The 18,636-nt window shown below is 43.0% G+C and overlaps 1 protein-coding gene across 3 annotated transcripts in view; it reads left to right on the top strand.

The window, feature by feature from the left end:
* The window catches only part of smc1b (structural maintenance of chromosomes 1B), a 45,799-nt gene extending 27,952 nt beyond the window's left edge, over positions 1-17,847 (top strand). The window contains 12 exon segments of one of the 3 annotated variants that reach the window (NM_001278349.2): positions 493-609; positions 2,022-2,128; positions 2,251-2,392; positions 3,196-3,341; positions 3,422-3,575; positions 5,217-5,315; positions 6,317-6,470; positions 9,176-9,330; positions 11,364-11,515; positions 12,910-12,979; positions 13,919-14,029; positions 17,632-17,847. In NM_001278349.2, the coding sequence (NP_001265278.2) occupies positions 493-609; positions 2,022-2,128; positions 2,251-2,392; positions 3,196-3,341; positions 3,422-3,575; positions 5,217-5,315; positions 6,317-6,470; positions 9,176-9,330; positions 11,364-11,515; positions 12,910-12,979; positions 13,919-14,029; positions 17,632-17,715 (1,491 nt within the window). In that variant the 3' untranslated portion in view covers positions 17,716-17,847. 3 annotated transcript variants of the gene reach the window in all.
* The last annotated feature ends 789 nt before the right edge of the window (positions 17,848-18,636 follow it).

The raw sequence follows: 18,636 nt of genomic DNA, 5'->3' as shown, positions 1-18,636 counted from the left end.
AAAGAAAGGGAAGGGACCTCTGCCATTGGCTTCTACATGAACTCGGGAAGTTTAACCTGTCGAATTCGGATTTTTAGACGCATAATAAATCTTGGAAAAGTGGCAGCGTTTTTCTGGTTGCTAGGGTCCAGATTACCTTAGCAACCAGAGAATGGTTTGAAAGCAACAAGAACAATAAAACTGGAGCCTCACAGAGCAATAAGGTTTGGCTGCCGGGGTCAGTGACCCCCATTTGAAAGCTGCAAAGAGTCAGAAGAAGAAGGAAAATAATTCAAAAACTATAAAAAATGAAGACCAATTGAAAAGTTGCTTAGAATTGTTCATTCTATAACATACTAACAGTTAAATTAAAGGTGAACAGTCCCCTTAATCTTTTTAAATGTATTAAATCAGCGCCTTTTGTGCATTTGCCCCACATTATATATAGAGTATTGATCATAAATCAGCGTATAAAATGAATGTTTTTTTTTTTTTTTTTTTCAATAATCATAGGAAAAATCCCGGCTAGACAGCGAGTTGGCGAACTTTGCTTCTCAGCTCACGATGCTCAGAGAGGAACTCGATGTCCATGGAACGAAGATCGGAGACATTCAGGAGCAAATGAATCAGGTGAATAGAATTATATGTGGCCCATGTAGGCAGCAACATGTAGGGGCCCATTTACTTATATTTACTTTATGTTTTGGTTTTTTTTGAGATTTACGTAATTTACTATTGTTTCCAGATTTTATACATTTTCAAAGGGAAGTTAATCTCATAATTGTTTCCGTTTTCACACATTTTCAAGGGGAAGTTAATAACATAATTGTTTCCGTTTTCACACATTTTCAAGGGGAAGTTAATCTCATAATTGTTTCCGTTTTCACACATTTTCAAAGGGAAGTTAATAACATAATTGTTTCCGTTTTCACACATTTTCAAAGGGAAGTTAATCTCATAATTGTTTCCGTTTTCACACATTTTCAAGGGGAAGTTAATAACATAATTGTTTCCGTTTTCACACATTTTCAAGGGGAAGTTAATCTCATAATTGTTTCCGTTTTCACACATTTTCAAAGGGAAGTTAATCTAATAATTGTTTCCGTTTTCACACATTTTCAAGGGGAAGTTAATCACATAATTGTTTTCAATTTCACACATTTTCAAAGGGAAGTTAATCCCATCATTGTTTTCGATTTCACACACTTTCAAGGGAAATTAATCCCATCATTGTTTCTGTTTTCACACATTTTCAAGGGGAAGTTAATCACATACTTGTTTTCTATTTCCCCCATTTTCAAGGGGAAGTTAATCCCATCGTTTTCTATTTCACCCAGTTTCAAGTGAAACTGTTTTCGATTTTACACACTTTCAAAGGGAAATGAATCCCATGATTGTTTTCAATTACACACACTTTCAAGGGGAAGTTAATCCCATCGTGTTTCCGTTTTCACACATTTTCAAGGGGAAGTTAATCCCATCATTGTTTTTTTTTTCACACATTTTCAAGGGGAAGTTAATCATATACTTGTTTTCTATTTCCCCCATTTTCAAGGGGAAGTTAATCCCATCGTGAAACTTAAACACATTATTGTTTTCCAATGCTCCTAAAATGGCCACTGGAGCACTTCCTGTTTGGGAAAAATAAAGAGAATTTGTGGAAATAAACATCCGTTTAAATTGTACAATTTTTTCGAGCAATGGCAATATATTCTCCAAAATTTCATAAAACTTTCACCAAAATTCTCACATTTTTGGAGAAACTTTTGTACGATCAACTTACAAATGACAGTTACAAATACATAATTGATCGGATTTTTTTCTTCAAAAAACTCTCAGGAGTTTATGTGAGTTTCTAAAAAAACTTTCACCAAAATTCTCACATTTTTGGAGAAACTTTTGTACGATCAACTTACAAATGACAGTGAGTTTCTAAAAACAAAAAAATCTGATTTTTAGTAAATCTGCCCCTAAGTATCAAGCTCTAAAATCACATTTTGATAAATCTGCCCCTAAACTTATGTCACAATTCCTCCTGGAAGGTAGAGGACCGAGTGTTTAAAGATTTCTGCGAGGCAATCGGGGTGCCGAATATTCGCGCGTACGAGGAAGAATATGTCCAACAGCAGCAGGAAATGGACAAGAAAAGGTTGTGCACATTGATAAATATCGCAAAATGCATTTTATGGCTGTTTTTGGGGGGGTCCATTTATCTTGCATATTTAATTCCCCCTTTTTTCTGTTACTGAGATACTTTCTTCCTACTGGCAGACTGGAATTTGACAACCAGAAGACAAGATTAGGGATCCAGCTGGAATACATTCGGGGGCAGCTGGAAAAGGGGAGGAGCAACATAGACAAGTCAAAGCAAACCTTGCAGAAGGAAGAAGGTGATAAAGTCAGGCTGAAAAAGGTAATGGAAGTGGCAAACTGCCCCAGGGTTTATACAAAGGTCCGTCTCCAGTAATTGGGCTCGGGTTTAGTGATACCCAGGGCCCCCATCAGAAACTTCAGGGCCCCACACAAGTTATTTATATGGGGCCCCCCATGAACACAAGCGCTCAGTACCAACATCCTGACCCCGTCCCTTTTGTGCGCAAAATAAACAGCTGATATGATTCTATAATGAGCAGTTCATATAAAGAGTTCCACTGATTAATGTGCTAATAAGTCAGTCAATTTATTGGGGGTCAGTGGGGTTTGCCCTAAGTTTAACCCCTTCCCACCTACCTGCCCCTGCTCTGCGATGTCATTGCTGGATATGGAAGTTACATACGTTATTGCATAAGTTATGGAAACTGCATAAGTTTAGGGTCCCAATGATGTTACTGTGGGGCCCAATAACCAGTCAGTAGTAGTTCATATAAATAGTAGCAATAATTAATGAGCTAATAAGTCACTCAGGTCATTGGGGGGCAGTGGGATTTACCTTCAGCTATTAATTAATTGTAGGACAGTGGGATTTACTTTCAGCTATTAATCGATGAGGGGGCAGTGGGGTTCGTCCCTACAAAGTTCTCTGCATTGGCTGTTGCTTGATACGCAAGTTACTTTTTACAGAAGTTACCGGCCAGGCCCCCTTACAGAAGAAGATATTAAGGGGCCCGGCACAACTGTACCCCCTCTTCCCCTCTGATGGGGGCCCTAGTGATCCAATAGTGACTTTGAAAGGTTTAAAATGCTTTCTATAAAGTAAGAATGTACCATCTTATTCAGGAAGAAGAGCAGTGTATGAAAGCAGTGGACAAGGCTATGGCGCAGCAACAACAGTTCAAAAACAACTTCACCTTTAAGAAATCCGAAGTTGCCGATGCCCAGAAAAAAGTCGAAGAAGCGAGAAAGGCCCTATTGAATGTGAATAGGTAACGTGCCCATATTTCTCTTATATAAAACTAGAGATTTTCGGAAAGGAATAAACTTTTTTTTTTTTTTTTTATCCTAGAGAGATGAGCAAAAAGCAAAAAGAAGCAGCGGTGATCGAGAACTCGGTAGAACAAAAAAAGATAGAAAGACACAACTTACTCCTGGATTGCAAAGTCCAAGATATCCAGATAATTCTCCTGACAGGATCCTTGGACGATATCACTGAAATAGAGGTGAATGCTTATACGCAGGGCATGGCTTTCAACAAGGAGCAGTGAGTTCCTTGGGAACTAAATGACTCTTACACAGCAAATAATTCCCTCTGCCATTTAACATTTTATTCTTGAACCAACAAATGTATTTGTAGCTGTAATATTGGTGTGTAGGCGCCATCTCAGTGCATTGTGCCTGAGTCTGAGCTTTCAGCCAGCGCTACACATTAGAACTGCTTTCAGCTAACCTATTGTTTCTCCTACTCCCATGTAACTGGAGGAGTCCCGAGCCGGACTTGGATTTCTTACTATTGAGTGCTATTCTGATACCTACTGGGAGCTGCTATCTTGCTCCCTTCCCATTGTTCTGCTGATTGGCTGCTGGGGGTGAGGGGGGGGGATATCACTCCAACTTGCAGGGCAGCAGTAAAGTGTGACTGAAGTTTATCAGAGCACAGGTCACATGGCTGCGGCTGTCACTGGAAATGTCAGGGCCTATTGTGAGTCCCAGCCTGAGCCTGGCTGTAGGTTACTAGGCCAGGACAGCCTTTTCTTTTGTTGCTGTATAATCCCAATATACATTTTATGGAGCTTAGATTGTAAGCTCACTGGGGCAGGGACTGATGGGGATGTGATAGGGACCTTAGATTGTAAGCTCACTGGGGCAGGGGCTGATGGGAATGGGATAGGGACCTTAGATTGTAAATTCACTTGGTCAGGGACTGATGGGAATGTGATAGGGACCTTAGATTGTAAATTCACTGGGGCAGGGGCTGATGGGAATGTGATAGGGACCTCAGATTGTAAGCTCACTGGGGCAGGGACTGATGGGAATGGGATAGGGACCTTAGATTGTAAGCTCACTGGGGCAGGGGCTGATGGGAATGTGATAGGGACCTCAGATTGTAAGCTCACTGGGGCAGGGACTGATGGGAATGTGATAGGGACCTTAGATTGTAAGCTCACTGGGGCAGGGGCTGATGGGAATGTGATAGGGACCTTAGATTGTAAGCTCACTGGGGCAGGGACTGATGGGGATGTGATAGGGACCTTAGATTGTAAATTCACTGGGTCAGGGACTGATGGGAATGTGATAGGGACCTTAGATTGTAAGCTCACTGGGGCAGGGGCTGATGGGAATGTGATAGGGACCTTAGATTGTAAGCTCACTGGGGCAGGGGCTGATGGGAATGGGATAGGGACCTTAGATTGTAAGCTCACTGGGGCAGGGACTGATGGGAATGTGATAGGGACCTTAGATTGTAAGCTCACTGGGGCAGGGGCTGATGGGAATGGGATAGGGACCTTAGATTGTAAGCTCACTGGGGCAGGGGCTGATGGGAATGGGATAGGGACCTTAGATTGTAAGCTCACTGGGGCAGGGGCTGATGGGAATGGGATAGGGACCTTAGATTGTAAGCTCACTGGGGCAGGGGCTGATGGGAATGGGATAGGGACCTTAGATTGTAAGCTCACTGGGGCAGGGGCTGATGGGAATGGGATAGGGACCTTAGATTGTAAGCTCACTGGGGCAGGGACTGATGGGAATGGGATAGGGGCCTTAGATTGTAAGCTCACTGGGGCAGGGGCTGATGGGAATGTGATAGGGACCTTAGTTCAGCCAATCCTGTGAGTGACTGATAGTTTGTTTGTATTTCCCAGCTAGACACAGAGACAGAGAGCACACAAGCCACCGCCGACATTTACGAGAGAGAGGGGAACATTCAGATAGACTATAGAGGCCTCCGGAAGGATCTGAAGGTACGTGCTTATCTTGGGTTTTCCCTTCAGAGGGGGCCATGTTGCTAGAGAGTGGAAGAGCTGGAATTCTGCTACCACGACTGGCTTTTTGCTGCCCCTGGTAACTTCCAAAAACAAAGTGACGCTTCACTAATGCTTTGGAAGGACTAATAACTTCCATGTTAGCAGGTTATTGGGTTTGCAAACGAACAGCTACTCTGACTCCTGTATTTAAAGGGGATATTCACCTTCGAGTTAACTTTTAGTACGATGTAGAGAGTCATATTCTGAGACAATTTGCAATTGGTCTGCAGTTTTTTTTAATTTTACTATTTGTGAAATTTTAGCTGTTATCTGGTTGCTATGGTCCAAATTACCTTAGCAACCAGGGACTTGCTAAGGTAGAGTTGCAATGAAAGACAGGAATATGAATAGGGGAGGGGGCTGAATAGAAAGATAAGGAATAAAAAGTAACAATAACAATAAAACTGGAGCCTCACAGAGCAATAGGGTTTTGGTTGCTAGGGTCCAAGTTACCTTAGCAACCAGGGAGTGGTTTGAGAGAGAGACAGGTATATGAATAGGGGAGGGGCTGAATAGAAAGATAAGGAATAAAAAGTAACAATAACAATAAAACTGGAGCCTCACAGAGCAATAGGGTTTTGGTTGCTAGGGTCCAAGTTACCTTAGCAACCAGGGAGTGGTTTGAGAGAGAGACAGGTATATGAATAGGGGAGGGGCTGAATAGAAAGATAAGGAATAAAAAGTAACAATAAGAATAAAACTGGAGCCTCACAGAGCAATAGGGTTTGGCTGCCGGGGTCAGTGACCCCCATTTGAAAGCTGCAAAGAGTCAGAAGAAGTTTGGAAATAATTCAAAATCTATAGGAAATAAATAATGAAGACCAATTGAAAAGTTGCTTAGAATTAGCCGTTCTACAACATACTTAAAGGTGACCCCCCCCCCCCCCATTTAATGAAGTCTCCATGTGCTGAAAGGCTGTGTGTTATGTGCCCAACAGAGTCTCGTTACAGACAAGGAGATATCGGCTGAGCTTATGACGCTGCGCCAGGAAACCATCACTCTGGAAAACACTTTACTGAAAACAGCCCCAAACTTAAAGGCCCTGGAAAAGCTACACAGCGTCAGAGATAAGTTCCAGGAAGCGGCAGACGGTAATTGTATATCCCCCCACACCGCTATATGTACTGTCACTACTAAAATATAACCGTGCAGGAAATTGTCCTAAAGGGGACATATACCCTTCCATACAGCTTAAAGTCATACTGACACTTTAAAAAAAATACTCTTTAAAGGAGAAGGAAAGGTGAAAACTCAGTAAGTTTTGTCAGAAAGGCCATAAGCACCCCCAGAGTCCTCTATCAAGAGAAACACAGGATTTCTTGTCTTCTTTTGTGTACAGATGTTCTTCTTTGTTAGACTTCCTGCTCTCAGAAAAATCCTTCAGGGCACAGGCAGGAGCCTGCTCAGTTTTCTCCTCTCCCCCTTCGTTTTCCTCCTCCCTCTCCCATCAGAATTCACTCCCCCTCCCTTCAGAATTCTCCCCCCCATCAGAATTCACTCCCCCTCCCTTCAGAATTCTCCCCCCATCAGAATTCGCTCCCCCTCCCACCAGAATTCACTCCTCCTCCCTTCAGAATTCTCGCCCCATCAGAATTCACTCCCCCTGCCACCAGAATTCGCTCCCCCTCCCACCAGAATTCACTCCCCCTCCCTTCAGAATTCTCCCCCCCATTAGAATTCACTCCCCCTCCCTTCAGAATTCTCCCCCCATCAGAATTCGCTCCCCCTCCCACCAGAATTCACTCCTCCTCCCTTCAGAATTCTCGCCCCATCAGAATTCACTCCCCCTGCCACCAGAATTCGCTCCCCCTCCCACCAGAATTCAACCCCCCTCCCTTCAGAATTCTCCCCTATCAGAATTCGCTCCCCCTCCCACCAGAATTCACTCCCCCTCCCTTCAGAATTCGCTTCCCCTCCCATCAGAATTGAAGCTACTGAGACCAAATAAAATGGCAGCTGCTATCTTAAACAAACAGAGGGAGCTTCTAGAGATGTTACTCAGGCAGGTAAAGCTTTCTGCTGAACAAATATAGGGTTCTAGGTGGCACTATTGTGGCTAATCTATTGGCAGTAAAATGCCCATATGCCTTTCCTTCTCCTTTAAGTTAACTTCTAGTATGTTATAGAATTCTAAGCAAGTTTTCGATTGGTCTTCATTATTTATTTGTTATAGTTTTTGAATTACTTGCATTTCTCTTCTGACTCTTTGCAGCTTTCAAATGGGGGTCACTGACCCCGGCAGCCGAAACCTATTGCTCTGTGAGGCTTCAATTTTATTGCTATTGTTACTTTTTTATTCCTTACCTTTCTGTCTCTATTCGTATTCCTGTCTCTCATTCAAACCACTGCCTGGTTGCTAAGGTAACTTGGATCCTAGCAACCCAACCAGGTAACTGCAGAAATTTCAAACTGGAAAGCTGCTGAACAAAAAGTGAAATATTTATTCATTAGTGGGTCTTTGGCAGTTTTAAAGGGGATGCTCACCCTTAAATTAACTTTTAGTATGATGTAGAGAGTCATATTCTGAAACATTTTGAAATTGGTCTTCATTTTTTGTTATTTGTAGTTTTTTTAGTAATTTTACTTTTTGTTTAGCAGCTTTCCAGTTTGGAGTTTCATCAGCTATTTGGTTGCTAGGGACCAAATTACCTTAGAAACCAGGGAGTGGTTTGAATGAGAGACTGGTATATGAATAGAAATGAATGAGGGGCTGAATAGAAAGATAAGGAATAAAAAGTAACAATAACAATAAAACTGGAGCCTCACAGAGCAATAGGGTTTGGTTGCTAGGGTCAGTGACCCCCATTTGAAAGCTGCAAAGGGTCAGAAGAAGAAGGGAAATAATTCAAAGACTATAAAAAATAAATAACGAAGACCAATTGCAAAGTTGTTAGGAATAGTGCATTCTACAACATACTAAAAGGGGGTGAAGTAAAGGGGTGAACCACCCCTTTAACTCCGTTCTATACTTCTGCCATCCTGACAAAGTCCCTTTCTCTGTTAGCAATCACTATAGCCCCCATATGATCCTGGGGGTCTTTCTGCTCCATCCGCCAACACTGCCATTTCTACCCCTGAAACCATCTATTCCAGTGTTTTTCAACCTTTTTTGGGCAGAGGCACACTTGTTTCATGAAAAAAATCACGAGGCACACCACCATTAGAAAATGTTAAAAAATTTAACTCTGTGCCCAGCAGCAGTGCCCCCCTAGTACATTGGTGCCAAGAGCAGTGCCCCCCTAGTACATTGGTGCCCAGCAGCAGTGCCCCCCTAGTACATTGGTGCCAAGAGCAGTGCCCCCCTAGTACATTGGTGCCAAGAGCAGTGCCCCCCTAGTACATTGGTGCCCAGCAGCAGTGCCCCCCTAGTACATTGGTGCCAAGAGCAGTGCCCCCCTAGTACATTGGTGCCCAGCAGCAGTGCCCCCCTAGTACATTGGTGCCAAGAGCAGTGCCCCCCTAGTACATTGGTGCCAAGAGCAGTGCCCCCCTAGTACATTGGTGCCAAGAGCAGTGCCCCCCTAGTACACTGGTGCCCAGCAGCAGTGCCCCCCTAGTACATTGCTGCCCAGCAGCAGTGCCCCCCTAGTACATTGGTGCCCAGCAGCAGTGCCCCCCTAGTACATTGGTGCCAAGAGCAGTGCCCCCCTAGTACATTGGTGCCCTGCCTACGGCACACCAGGCAACATCTCGCGGCACACTAGTGTGCCGCGGAACAGTGGTTGAAAAACGCTGATCTATTCAGTTATTAGCTCCATTCTTTTAATTATAATTGCATTTATTCCCCCCCCCCCAGCATTCGAAGCCAGCAGGAAGAAGGCCAAGCTGTGCAGAAACGAGTTTGAGCAGGTGAAGAAAAGGAGATACGAGCTCTTCAGCCGCTGCTTTGAACACGTCTGCGTAGCCATCGATCAGATCTACAAGAAGCTGTGCCGGAATCCCAGTGCCCAGGTTTGCTTTATTTCCACTATTGCATTAACAGCTTTAAAGGGGATATTCACCTTTAGAGCTAACTTTTAGTATTATGTAGAGTCATATTCTGAGACAATTTGCAATTGGTCTTTATTTTGTAGTATTTGTAGTTTTATCGTTATTTCATTTTCAGTTCAGCAGCTCTCCAGTTTTGGAATTTTAGCTGTTATCTGGTCGCTAGGGTCCAAATTACCTTAGCAACCAGGGACAGTTACTTTTTATTACTTATCTTCTGATTCGGTCCCTCTTCTATTGATACATCTGTCTCTTATTCAAACAATTGATTGGTTGCTAAGGTAAGTAAGACCCTAGCAACCAGATCAGTGCTGAAATACCAACTGTGAAAGCTGCTGAACAAAAAGCTAAATAACTGTAAAACCACTAAAAATAAAAAATAATAAAGACCAGTTGCAAATTTAATGTCTACATCACACTAAAAGTTTATTTAAAAGGTGAACTACCCCTTTAAAGAGTTACTTCTCATAGAATGAAATGTGGGACCCCACAAGGAATCTCCCAGACTACTTAAGAGGGTAGAGAGCTGGAGGGTCTTCACCATGACAAGACTGATAAATATGTCTTTTTCCATTACAATGGGCCAGGTAAACAATCTCAAGTTAGTAAATGGAGCAGGAACGCCCTCTTGTGGCCATATCTTAAATATCTTCCCTAGCCAATGAAAATTACTGTAATATAAGGGGTCTTCATAAATGGGACTGAGGTCTCTCTGGGTAAGGTATCTATACCCCTTGCATAGTTAATTCAGATGAACCAAGGATTCTTAGGTACATATATCTATACAGGTATAGGATCCGTAATCTGGAAATCTGGATTTTCTTTTTTCTCTGTAATAATAAAACAGTACCTGTACTTGATCCCAACTAAGATATAATTACCCCTTATTGGGGGCAGAACAGTCCTATTGGGTCTATTTAATGGTTAAATGATTCCCTTTTCTCTGTAATAATAAAACAGTACCTGTACTTGATCCCAACTAAGATATAATTACCCCTTATTGGGGCAGAACAGCCCTATTGGGTTTATTTCATGGTTAAATGATTCCCTTTTCTCTGTAATAATAAAACAGTACCTGTACTTGGTCCCAACTAAGATATAATTACCCCTTATTGGGGCAGAACAGCCCTATTGGGTTTATTTAATGGTTAAATGATTCCCTTTTCTCTGTAATAATAAAACAGTACCTGTACTTGATCCCAACTAAGATATAATTACCCCTTATTGGGGCAGAACAGCCCTATTGGGTTTATTTCATGGTTAAATGATTCCCTTTTCTCTGTAATAATAAAACAGTACCTGTACTTGGTCCCAACTAAGATATAATTACCCCTTATTGGGGCAGAACAGCCCTATTGGGTTTATTTCATGGTTAAATGATTCCCTTTTCTCTGTAATAATAAAACAGTACCTGTACTTGATCCCAACTAAGATATAATTACCCCTTATTGGGGCAGAACAGCCCTATTGGGTTTATTTAATGGTTAAATGATTCCCTTTTCTCTGTAATAATAAAACAGTACCTGTACTTGATCCCAACTAAGATATAATTACCCCTTATTGGGGGCAGAACAGCCCTATTGGGTTTATTTAATGGTTAAATGATTCCCTTTTCTCTGTAATAATAAAACAGTACCTGTACTTGATCCCAACTAAGATATAATTACCCCTTATTGGGGGCAGAACAGCCCTATTGGGTTTATTTAATGGTTAAATGATTCCCTTTTCTCTGTAATAATAAAACAGTACCTGTACTTGATCCCAACTAAGATATAATTACCCCTTATTGGGGCAGAACAGCCCTATTGGGTTTATTTCATGGTTAAATGATTCCCTTTTCTCTGTAATAATAAAACAGTACCTGTACTTGATCCCAACTAAGATATAATTACCCCTTATTGGGGCAGAACAGCCCTATTGGGTTTATTTCATGGTTAAATGATTCCCTTTTCTCTGTATTAATAAAACAGAACCTGTACTTGATCCCACATTTCCAGGCATTTCTTAGTCCTGAAAATCCAGAAGAACCTTACCTCGAGGGAATCGCCTATAACTGTTCAGCACCTGGAAAACGCTTTATGTCTATGGACAATCTATCAGGGGGAGAGAAGGCAGTGGCGGCTTTGGCTCTGGTATTCGCCATACACAGGTGAGAGGAGCACGTGCCCTATAACCCTGCTCCAAGTGCATGAAGGTTGCTGCAATATAATGTGCCAAATAGGCACCCACCCTACATTTTATTCCCTAAGTTGGGTAGGACAGAATGAATATTTTAAAATCCAGATGCAGGTATGGGATCCATTAAACAGAAAGTTCCAAATTATGGAAGGTCATCTCTCATAGACTCCATTATAAGCAAAAACATTTTTTTTTACTTCCTTTTTCTTTGTAGTAATCAAACAGTACCTGTACTTGATCCCAACTAAGATATAATTACCCCTTATTGGGGGCAGAACAGCCCTATTGGGTTTATTTCATGGTTAAATGATTCCCTTTTCTCTGTAATAATAAAACAGTACCTGTACTTGATCCCAACTAAGATATAATTACCCCTTATTGGGGCAGAACAGCCCTATTGGGTTTATTTAATGGTTAAATGATTCCCTTTTCTCTGTAATAATAAAACAGTACCTGTACTTGATCCCAACTAAGATATAATTACCCCTTATTGGGGCAGAACAGCCCTATTGGGTTTATTTAATGGTTAAATGATTCCCTTTTCTCTGTAATAATAAAACAGTACCTGTACTTGATCCCAACTAAGATATAATTACCCCTTATTGGGGCAGAACAGCCCTATTGGGTTTATTTCATGGTTAAATGATTCCCTTTTCTCTGTAATAATAAAACAGTACCTGTACTTGATCCCAACTAAGATATAATTACCCCTTATTGGGGGCAGAACAGCCCTATTGGGTTTATTTCATGGTTAAATGATTCCCTTTTCTCTGTAATAATAAAACAGTACCTGTACTTGATCCCAACTAAGATATAATTACCCCTTATTGGGGCAGAACAGCCCTATTGGGTTTATTTAATGGTTAAATGATTCCCTTTTCTCTGTAATAATAAAACAGTACCTGTACTTGATCCCAACTAAGATATAATTACCCCTTATTGGGGCAGAACAGCCCTATTGGGTTTATTTAATGGTTAAATGATTCCCTTTTCTCTGTAATAATAAAACAGTACCTGTACTTGATCCCAACTAAGATATAATTACCCCTTATTGGGGCAGAACAGCCCTATTGGGTTTATTTCATGGTTAAATGATTCCCTTTTCTCTGTAATAATAAAACAGTACCTGTACTTGATCCCAACTAAGATATAATTACCCCTTATTGGGGGCAGAACAGTCCTGTTGGGTTTAATTAATATTTAAATCATATTTAGTTGACTTACAGTATGGGGATCCAAATTACAGAAATATCTATTATCTGGAAAACCCCAGGTCCCGAGCAATCTGGATAACAGGTCCCATACATTTAGTATATAGTTAAGAGGCAAACATACTTATTAATACAGTTCTGGTTTTGTTTACAGCTTTCGACCAGCACCTTTCTTTATTTTAGATGAAGTAGATGCAGCTTTGGACAACTCGAATATTGGAAAGGTAAGTTGTTGGATAAGGAATAAGCACTCACCCCAAATCCCCCCCTAATTGGTCTTCAGGCTGGGCCCCCTTAGCCCATAACAAGGTTACAGATATATAGAAACATTGGGGTAACAGTCACCCCGCTATAGTTCCAGGGGTACCCAGGGCACAAATAAGCACTCACCCCAAATCCCCCCCTAATTGGTCTTCAGGCTGGGCCCCCTTAGCCCATAACAAGGTTACAGATATATAGAAACATTGGGGTAACAGTCACCCCGCTATAGTTCCAGGGGTACCCAGGGCACAAATAAGCACTCACCCCAAATCCCCCCCTAACTGGCCTTCGGGCTGGGCCCCCTTAGCCCATAACAAGGTTACAGATATATAGAAACATTGGGGTAACAGTCACCCTGCTATAGTTCCAGGGGTACCCAGGGCACAAATAAGCACTCACCCCAAATCCCCCCCTAACTGGCCTTCGGGCTGGGCCCCCTTAGCCCATAACAAGGTTAGAGATATATAGAAACATTGGGGTAACAGTCACCCCGCTATAGTTCCAGGGGTACCCAGGGCACAAATAAGCACTCACCCCAAATCCCCCCCTAACTGGCCTTCAGGCTGGGCCCCCTTAGCCCATAACAAGGTTACAGATATATAGAAACATTGGGGTAACAGTCACCCTGCTATAGTTCCAGGGGTACCCAGGGCACAAATAAGCACTCACCCCAAATCCCCCCCTAACTGGCCTTCAGGCTGGGCCCCCTTAGCCCATAACAAGGTTACAGATATTTAGAAATATATTAATTTTATTAATATTAATAATTCAAAAGCCGCTAATAATAAAAAATGAGCAAAGAAGACCAATCGCAAATTGTCTCGGCATATTACCCTTTCCATCACACTAAAAGTTACCTTAAAGGTGAACAATCCCTTTATGAGCTATATTCCTTTTTCTAGGTGACGAGCTACATCAGAGAGGAATCAAGGGAGCAGTTTCAGGTGGTGGTAATCTCTCTGAAGGAAGAGTTTTACTCCAGAGCCGATGCATTGATCGGGGTCTGTGCAGAGGTGGGTGATAGATATAATACTATAGTGAATAAACCCCCCTATTGTAAAATATAAGGATTTTATAAGACACAGAGGAGTTCCTTATAATATATAGTGAATAAAGTGCCACCTATTGTAACATATAGGGATATTATAAGCCCCCGAGGGGTTCCTTATAATATATAGTGAATAAAGTACCCCCTATTGTAACATATAGGGATATTATAAGTCCCCGAGGGGTTCCTTATAATATATAGTGAATAAAGTACCCCCTATTGTAACATATAGGGATATTATAAGCCCCCGAGGAGTTCCTTATAATATATAGTGAATAAAGTACCCCCTATTGTAACATATAGGGATATTATAAGTCCCCGAGGGGTTCCTTATAATATATAGTGAATAAAGTGCCCCCTATTGTAACATATAGGGATATTATAAGCCCCCGAGGAGTTCCTTATAATATATAGTGAATAAAGTACCCCCTATTGTAACATATAAGGATATTACAAGCCCCCGAGGAGTTCCTTATAATATATAGTGAATAAAGTGCCCCCTATTGTAACATATAGGGATATTATAAGCCCCCGAGGAGTTCCTTATAATATATAGTGAATAAAGTGCCCCCTTTTGTAAACTATAGGGATATTATAAGCCCCCGAGGAGTTCCTTATAATATATAGTGAATAAAGTACCCCCTATTGTAACATATAGGGATATTATAATTCACTGAGGAGTTCCTTATAATATATAGTGAATAAAGTGCCCCCTTTTGTAAACTATAGGGATATTATAATTCACTGAGGAGTTCTATGACCAAAGGCCTCATGCCTTTATACAGGTCATGGAACTCCGAGGTGACTAATATCCTCATATTGTACAACAGGGGGTACTTTATTTATTATAATATACAAGTTTCAGCAAGTCATGTGACAGAAAAGCTCCGATTATAACTGATGACATCACTAAGGTCCCATAGGGAAATGACTTTAAGACACACTAGGGGGTCATCCAAAAGGACTTACACGGGCCGATAGTAGCTGCTGATATGGGTCCCTTAGACAGATTTGGCAGCTAATCGGCCTGTGTATGGGCACTCCCGACGGGCCTGCCTGACCGATATGTGGCCTGAAATCGGCCAGATCTCGATCGGGCAGGTTAAAAAATCTAGTCGGATCGGGGACTGCATCGGCTCGTTGATGCGGTACCCGGACCGACTTTGCCTATACCCGCCGTTATAATTTGATCGTTTGGCCCCAGCCTGGATTCTCCTGATATCGCCCACCCGTAGGTGGGGGATATCGGGAGAAGATCTGCTTGCTTGGCAACATCGCCAAGCGAGCAGATCTGAAGGTGTATGGGCACCTTAAGCCCCACCCAAAGGCCTGACCTGGACCTGCCCAGGTCCTGTGGGTTTCCGCACTAGTGGGTACCCACAATGCCCCTGTACAATGCTATGATTTTCTCCTATAAATCACATACCCCACAGTAACCTGTTTCTGTTACTCTCCCCCAGCAAGAAGAAGCCATCTCTAGTAAAGTCCTGACCCGCCCAGGTCCTGTGGGTCTCATCACTAGCGGGTACCCACAATGCCCCTGTACACCCTCAGTTCTCCCCTATAAATCACATACCCCACAGTAACCTGTTTCTGTTACTCTCCCCCAGCAAGAAGAATCCATCTCTAGTAAAGTCCTGACCCGCCCAGGTCCTGTGGGTCTCATCACTAGCGGGTACCCACAATGCCCCTGTACACCCTCAGTTCTCCCCTATAAATCACATACCCCACAGTAACCTGTTTCTGTTACTCTCCCCCAGCAAGAAGAAGCCATCTCTAGTAAAGTCCTGACCCGCCCAGGTCCCGTGGGTCTCATCACTAGCGGGTACCCACAATGCCCCTGTACACCCTCAGTTCAACCCTATAAATCACATACCCCACAGTAACCTGTTTCTGTTACTCTCCCCCAGCAAGAAGAATCCATCTCTAGTAAAGTCCTGACCCGCCCAGGTCCTGTGGGTCTCATCACTAGCGGGTACCCACAATGCCCCTGTACACCCTCAGTTCAACCCTATAAAGCACATACCCCACAGTAACCTGTTTCTGTTACTCTCCCCCAGCAAGAAGAATCCATCTCTAGTAAAGTCCTGACCCGTCCAGGTCCTGTGGGTCTCATCACTAGCGGGTACCCACAATGCCCCTGTACACCCTCAGTTCAACCCTATAAAGCACATACCCCACAGTAACCTGTTTCTGTTACTCTCCCCCAGCAAGAAGAATCCATCTCTAGTAAAGTCCTGACCCGCCCAGGTCCTGTGGGTCTCATCACTAGCGGGTACCCACAATGCCCCTGTACACCCTCAGTTCAACCCTATAAAGCACATACCCCACAGTAACCTGTTTCTGTTACTCTCCCCCAGCAAGAAGAATCCATCTCTAGTAAAGTCCTGACCCGCCCAGGTCCCGTGGGTTTCATCACTAGTGGGTACCCACAATGCCCCTGTACAATGCTATGATTTTCTCCTATAAATCACATACCCCACAGTAACCTGTTTCTGTTACTCTCCCCCAGCAAGAAGAATCCATCTCTAGTAAAGTCCTGACCCGCCCAGGTCCTGTGGGTCTCATCACTAGCGGGTACCCACAATGCCCCTGTACACCCTCAGTTCTCCCCTATAAATCACATACCCCACAGTAACCTGTTTCTGTTACTCTCCCCCAGCAAGAAGAAGCCATCTCTAGTAAAGTCCTGACCCGCCCAGGTCCCGTGGGTCTCATCACTAGCGGGTACCCACAATGCCCCTGTACACCCTCAGTTCAACCCTATAAATCACATACCCCACAGTAACCTGTTTCTGTTACTCTCCCCCAGCAAGAAGAATCCATCTCTAGTAAAGTCCTGACCCGCCCAGGTCCTGTGGGTCTCATCACTAGCGGGTACCCACAATGCCCCTGTACACCCTCAGTTCAACCCTATAAAGCACATACCCCACAGTAACCTGTTTCTGTTACTCTCCCCCAGCAAGAAGAAGCCATCTCTAGTAAAGTCCTGACCCGCCCAGGTCCTGTGGGTCTCATCACTAGCGGGTACCCACAATGCCCCTGTACACCCTCAGTTCTCCCCTATAAAGCACATACCCCACAGTAACCTTTTGTCTGTTACTCTCCCCCAGCAAGAAGAATCCATCTCTAGTAAAGTCCTGACCCGCCCAGGTCCTGTGGGTCTCATCACTAGCGGGTACCCACAATGCCCCTGTACACCCTCAGTTCTCCCCTATAAAGCACATACCCCACAGTAACATTTTGTCTGTTACTCTCCCCCAGCAAGAAGAATCCATCTCTAGTAAAGTCCTGACCCGCCCAGGTCCTGTGGGTCTCATCACTAGCGGGTACCCACAATGCCCCTGTACACCCTCAGTTCTCCCCTATAAAGCACATACCCCACAGTAACATTTTGTCTGTTACTCTCCCCCAGCAAGAAGAATCCATCTCTAGTAAAGTCCTGACCCCGCCCAGGTCCCGTGGGTTTCATCACTAGCGGGTACCCACAATGCCCCTGTACACCCTCAGTTCTCCCCTATAAAGCACATACCCCACAGTAACCTTTTGTCTGTTACTCTCCCCCAGCAAGAAGAAGCCATCTCTAGTAAAGTCCTGACGCTGGACCTGACTGCGTATAAAGAGGAGGAAGAAGGAGCCAGGAGGGGGTAGAACCGCTGTCCGTTCCTATGGTTACAAGTACGGCTGTGTGTTCAATGGCTCCCGGGGGCACTTTGCTTCCCCCTAATTATATCCGTTATAATTCTATTGTTTAAGGAAAAGCACTTGTTACAGTTTTATTGTTGAATTATACTAATGTTTAAAGGGGTAGGTTCACCTTTAATTTCACTTTTAGTATGTTATAGTGTTACCTATTCTGAGCAACTTTTCAATTGGTCTTCATTTTTTATAGTTTTTTTTTTTTTTTTAATCATTAGTCTTCCCTTTCTTCCTCTTTGCAGCTTTCAAATGGGGGTCACTGACCCCGGCAGCCAAACCCTATTGCTCTGTGAGGCTCCAGTTTTATTGTTATTGTTACTTTTTATTTCTTTATCTTTCTATTCAGCCCCTCCCCTATTCATATACCAGTCTCTCATCCAAACCACTCCCTGGTTACTAAGGTAACTTGGACCCTAGCAACCAAAAACCTATTGCTCTGTGAGGCTCCAGTTTTATTGTTATTGTTACTTTTTATTCCTTAACTTCCTATTCAGCCCCTCCCCTATTCATATACCTGTCTCTCATCCAAACCACTCCCTGGTTACTAAGGTAACTTTGACCCTAGCAACCAAAAACCTATTGCTCTGTGAGGCTCCAGTTTTATTGCTATTGTTACTTTTTCTTACTTATCTTTCTATTCAGCCCCTCTCCAACTCATATACCAGCCTCTCATTCAAACCACTTCCTGGTTGCTAAGGTCATTTGGACCCTAGCAACCAGATAGCTGTTATAACGCCAAACTGGAGAGCTGCTGAACAATTATTGAAATAGTTAAAAAACTACCAGTAATTAAAAAATGAAGACCAACTGCAAACTGTCTCAGAATATGACTCTACATCATACTAAAAGTTAACTCAAAGGTGAACCACCCCT

This window comes from Xenopus tropicalis, chromosome 3 (assembly GCF_000004195.4).
Source record: "Xenopus tropicalis strain Nigerian chromosome 3, UCB_Xtro_10.0, whole genome shotgun sequence".
In the NCBI taxonomy this organism is placed as follows: domain Eukaryota; kingdom Metazoa; phylum Chordata; class Amphibia; order Anura; family Pipidae; genus Xenopus; species Xenopus tropicalis.
The sequence above is the reverse complement of the archived record's forward strand: the minus strand, read 5'-3'. Positions and strand labels throughout refer to the sequence as shown.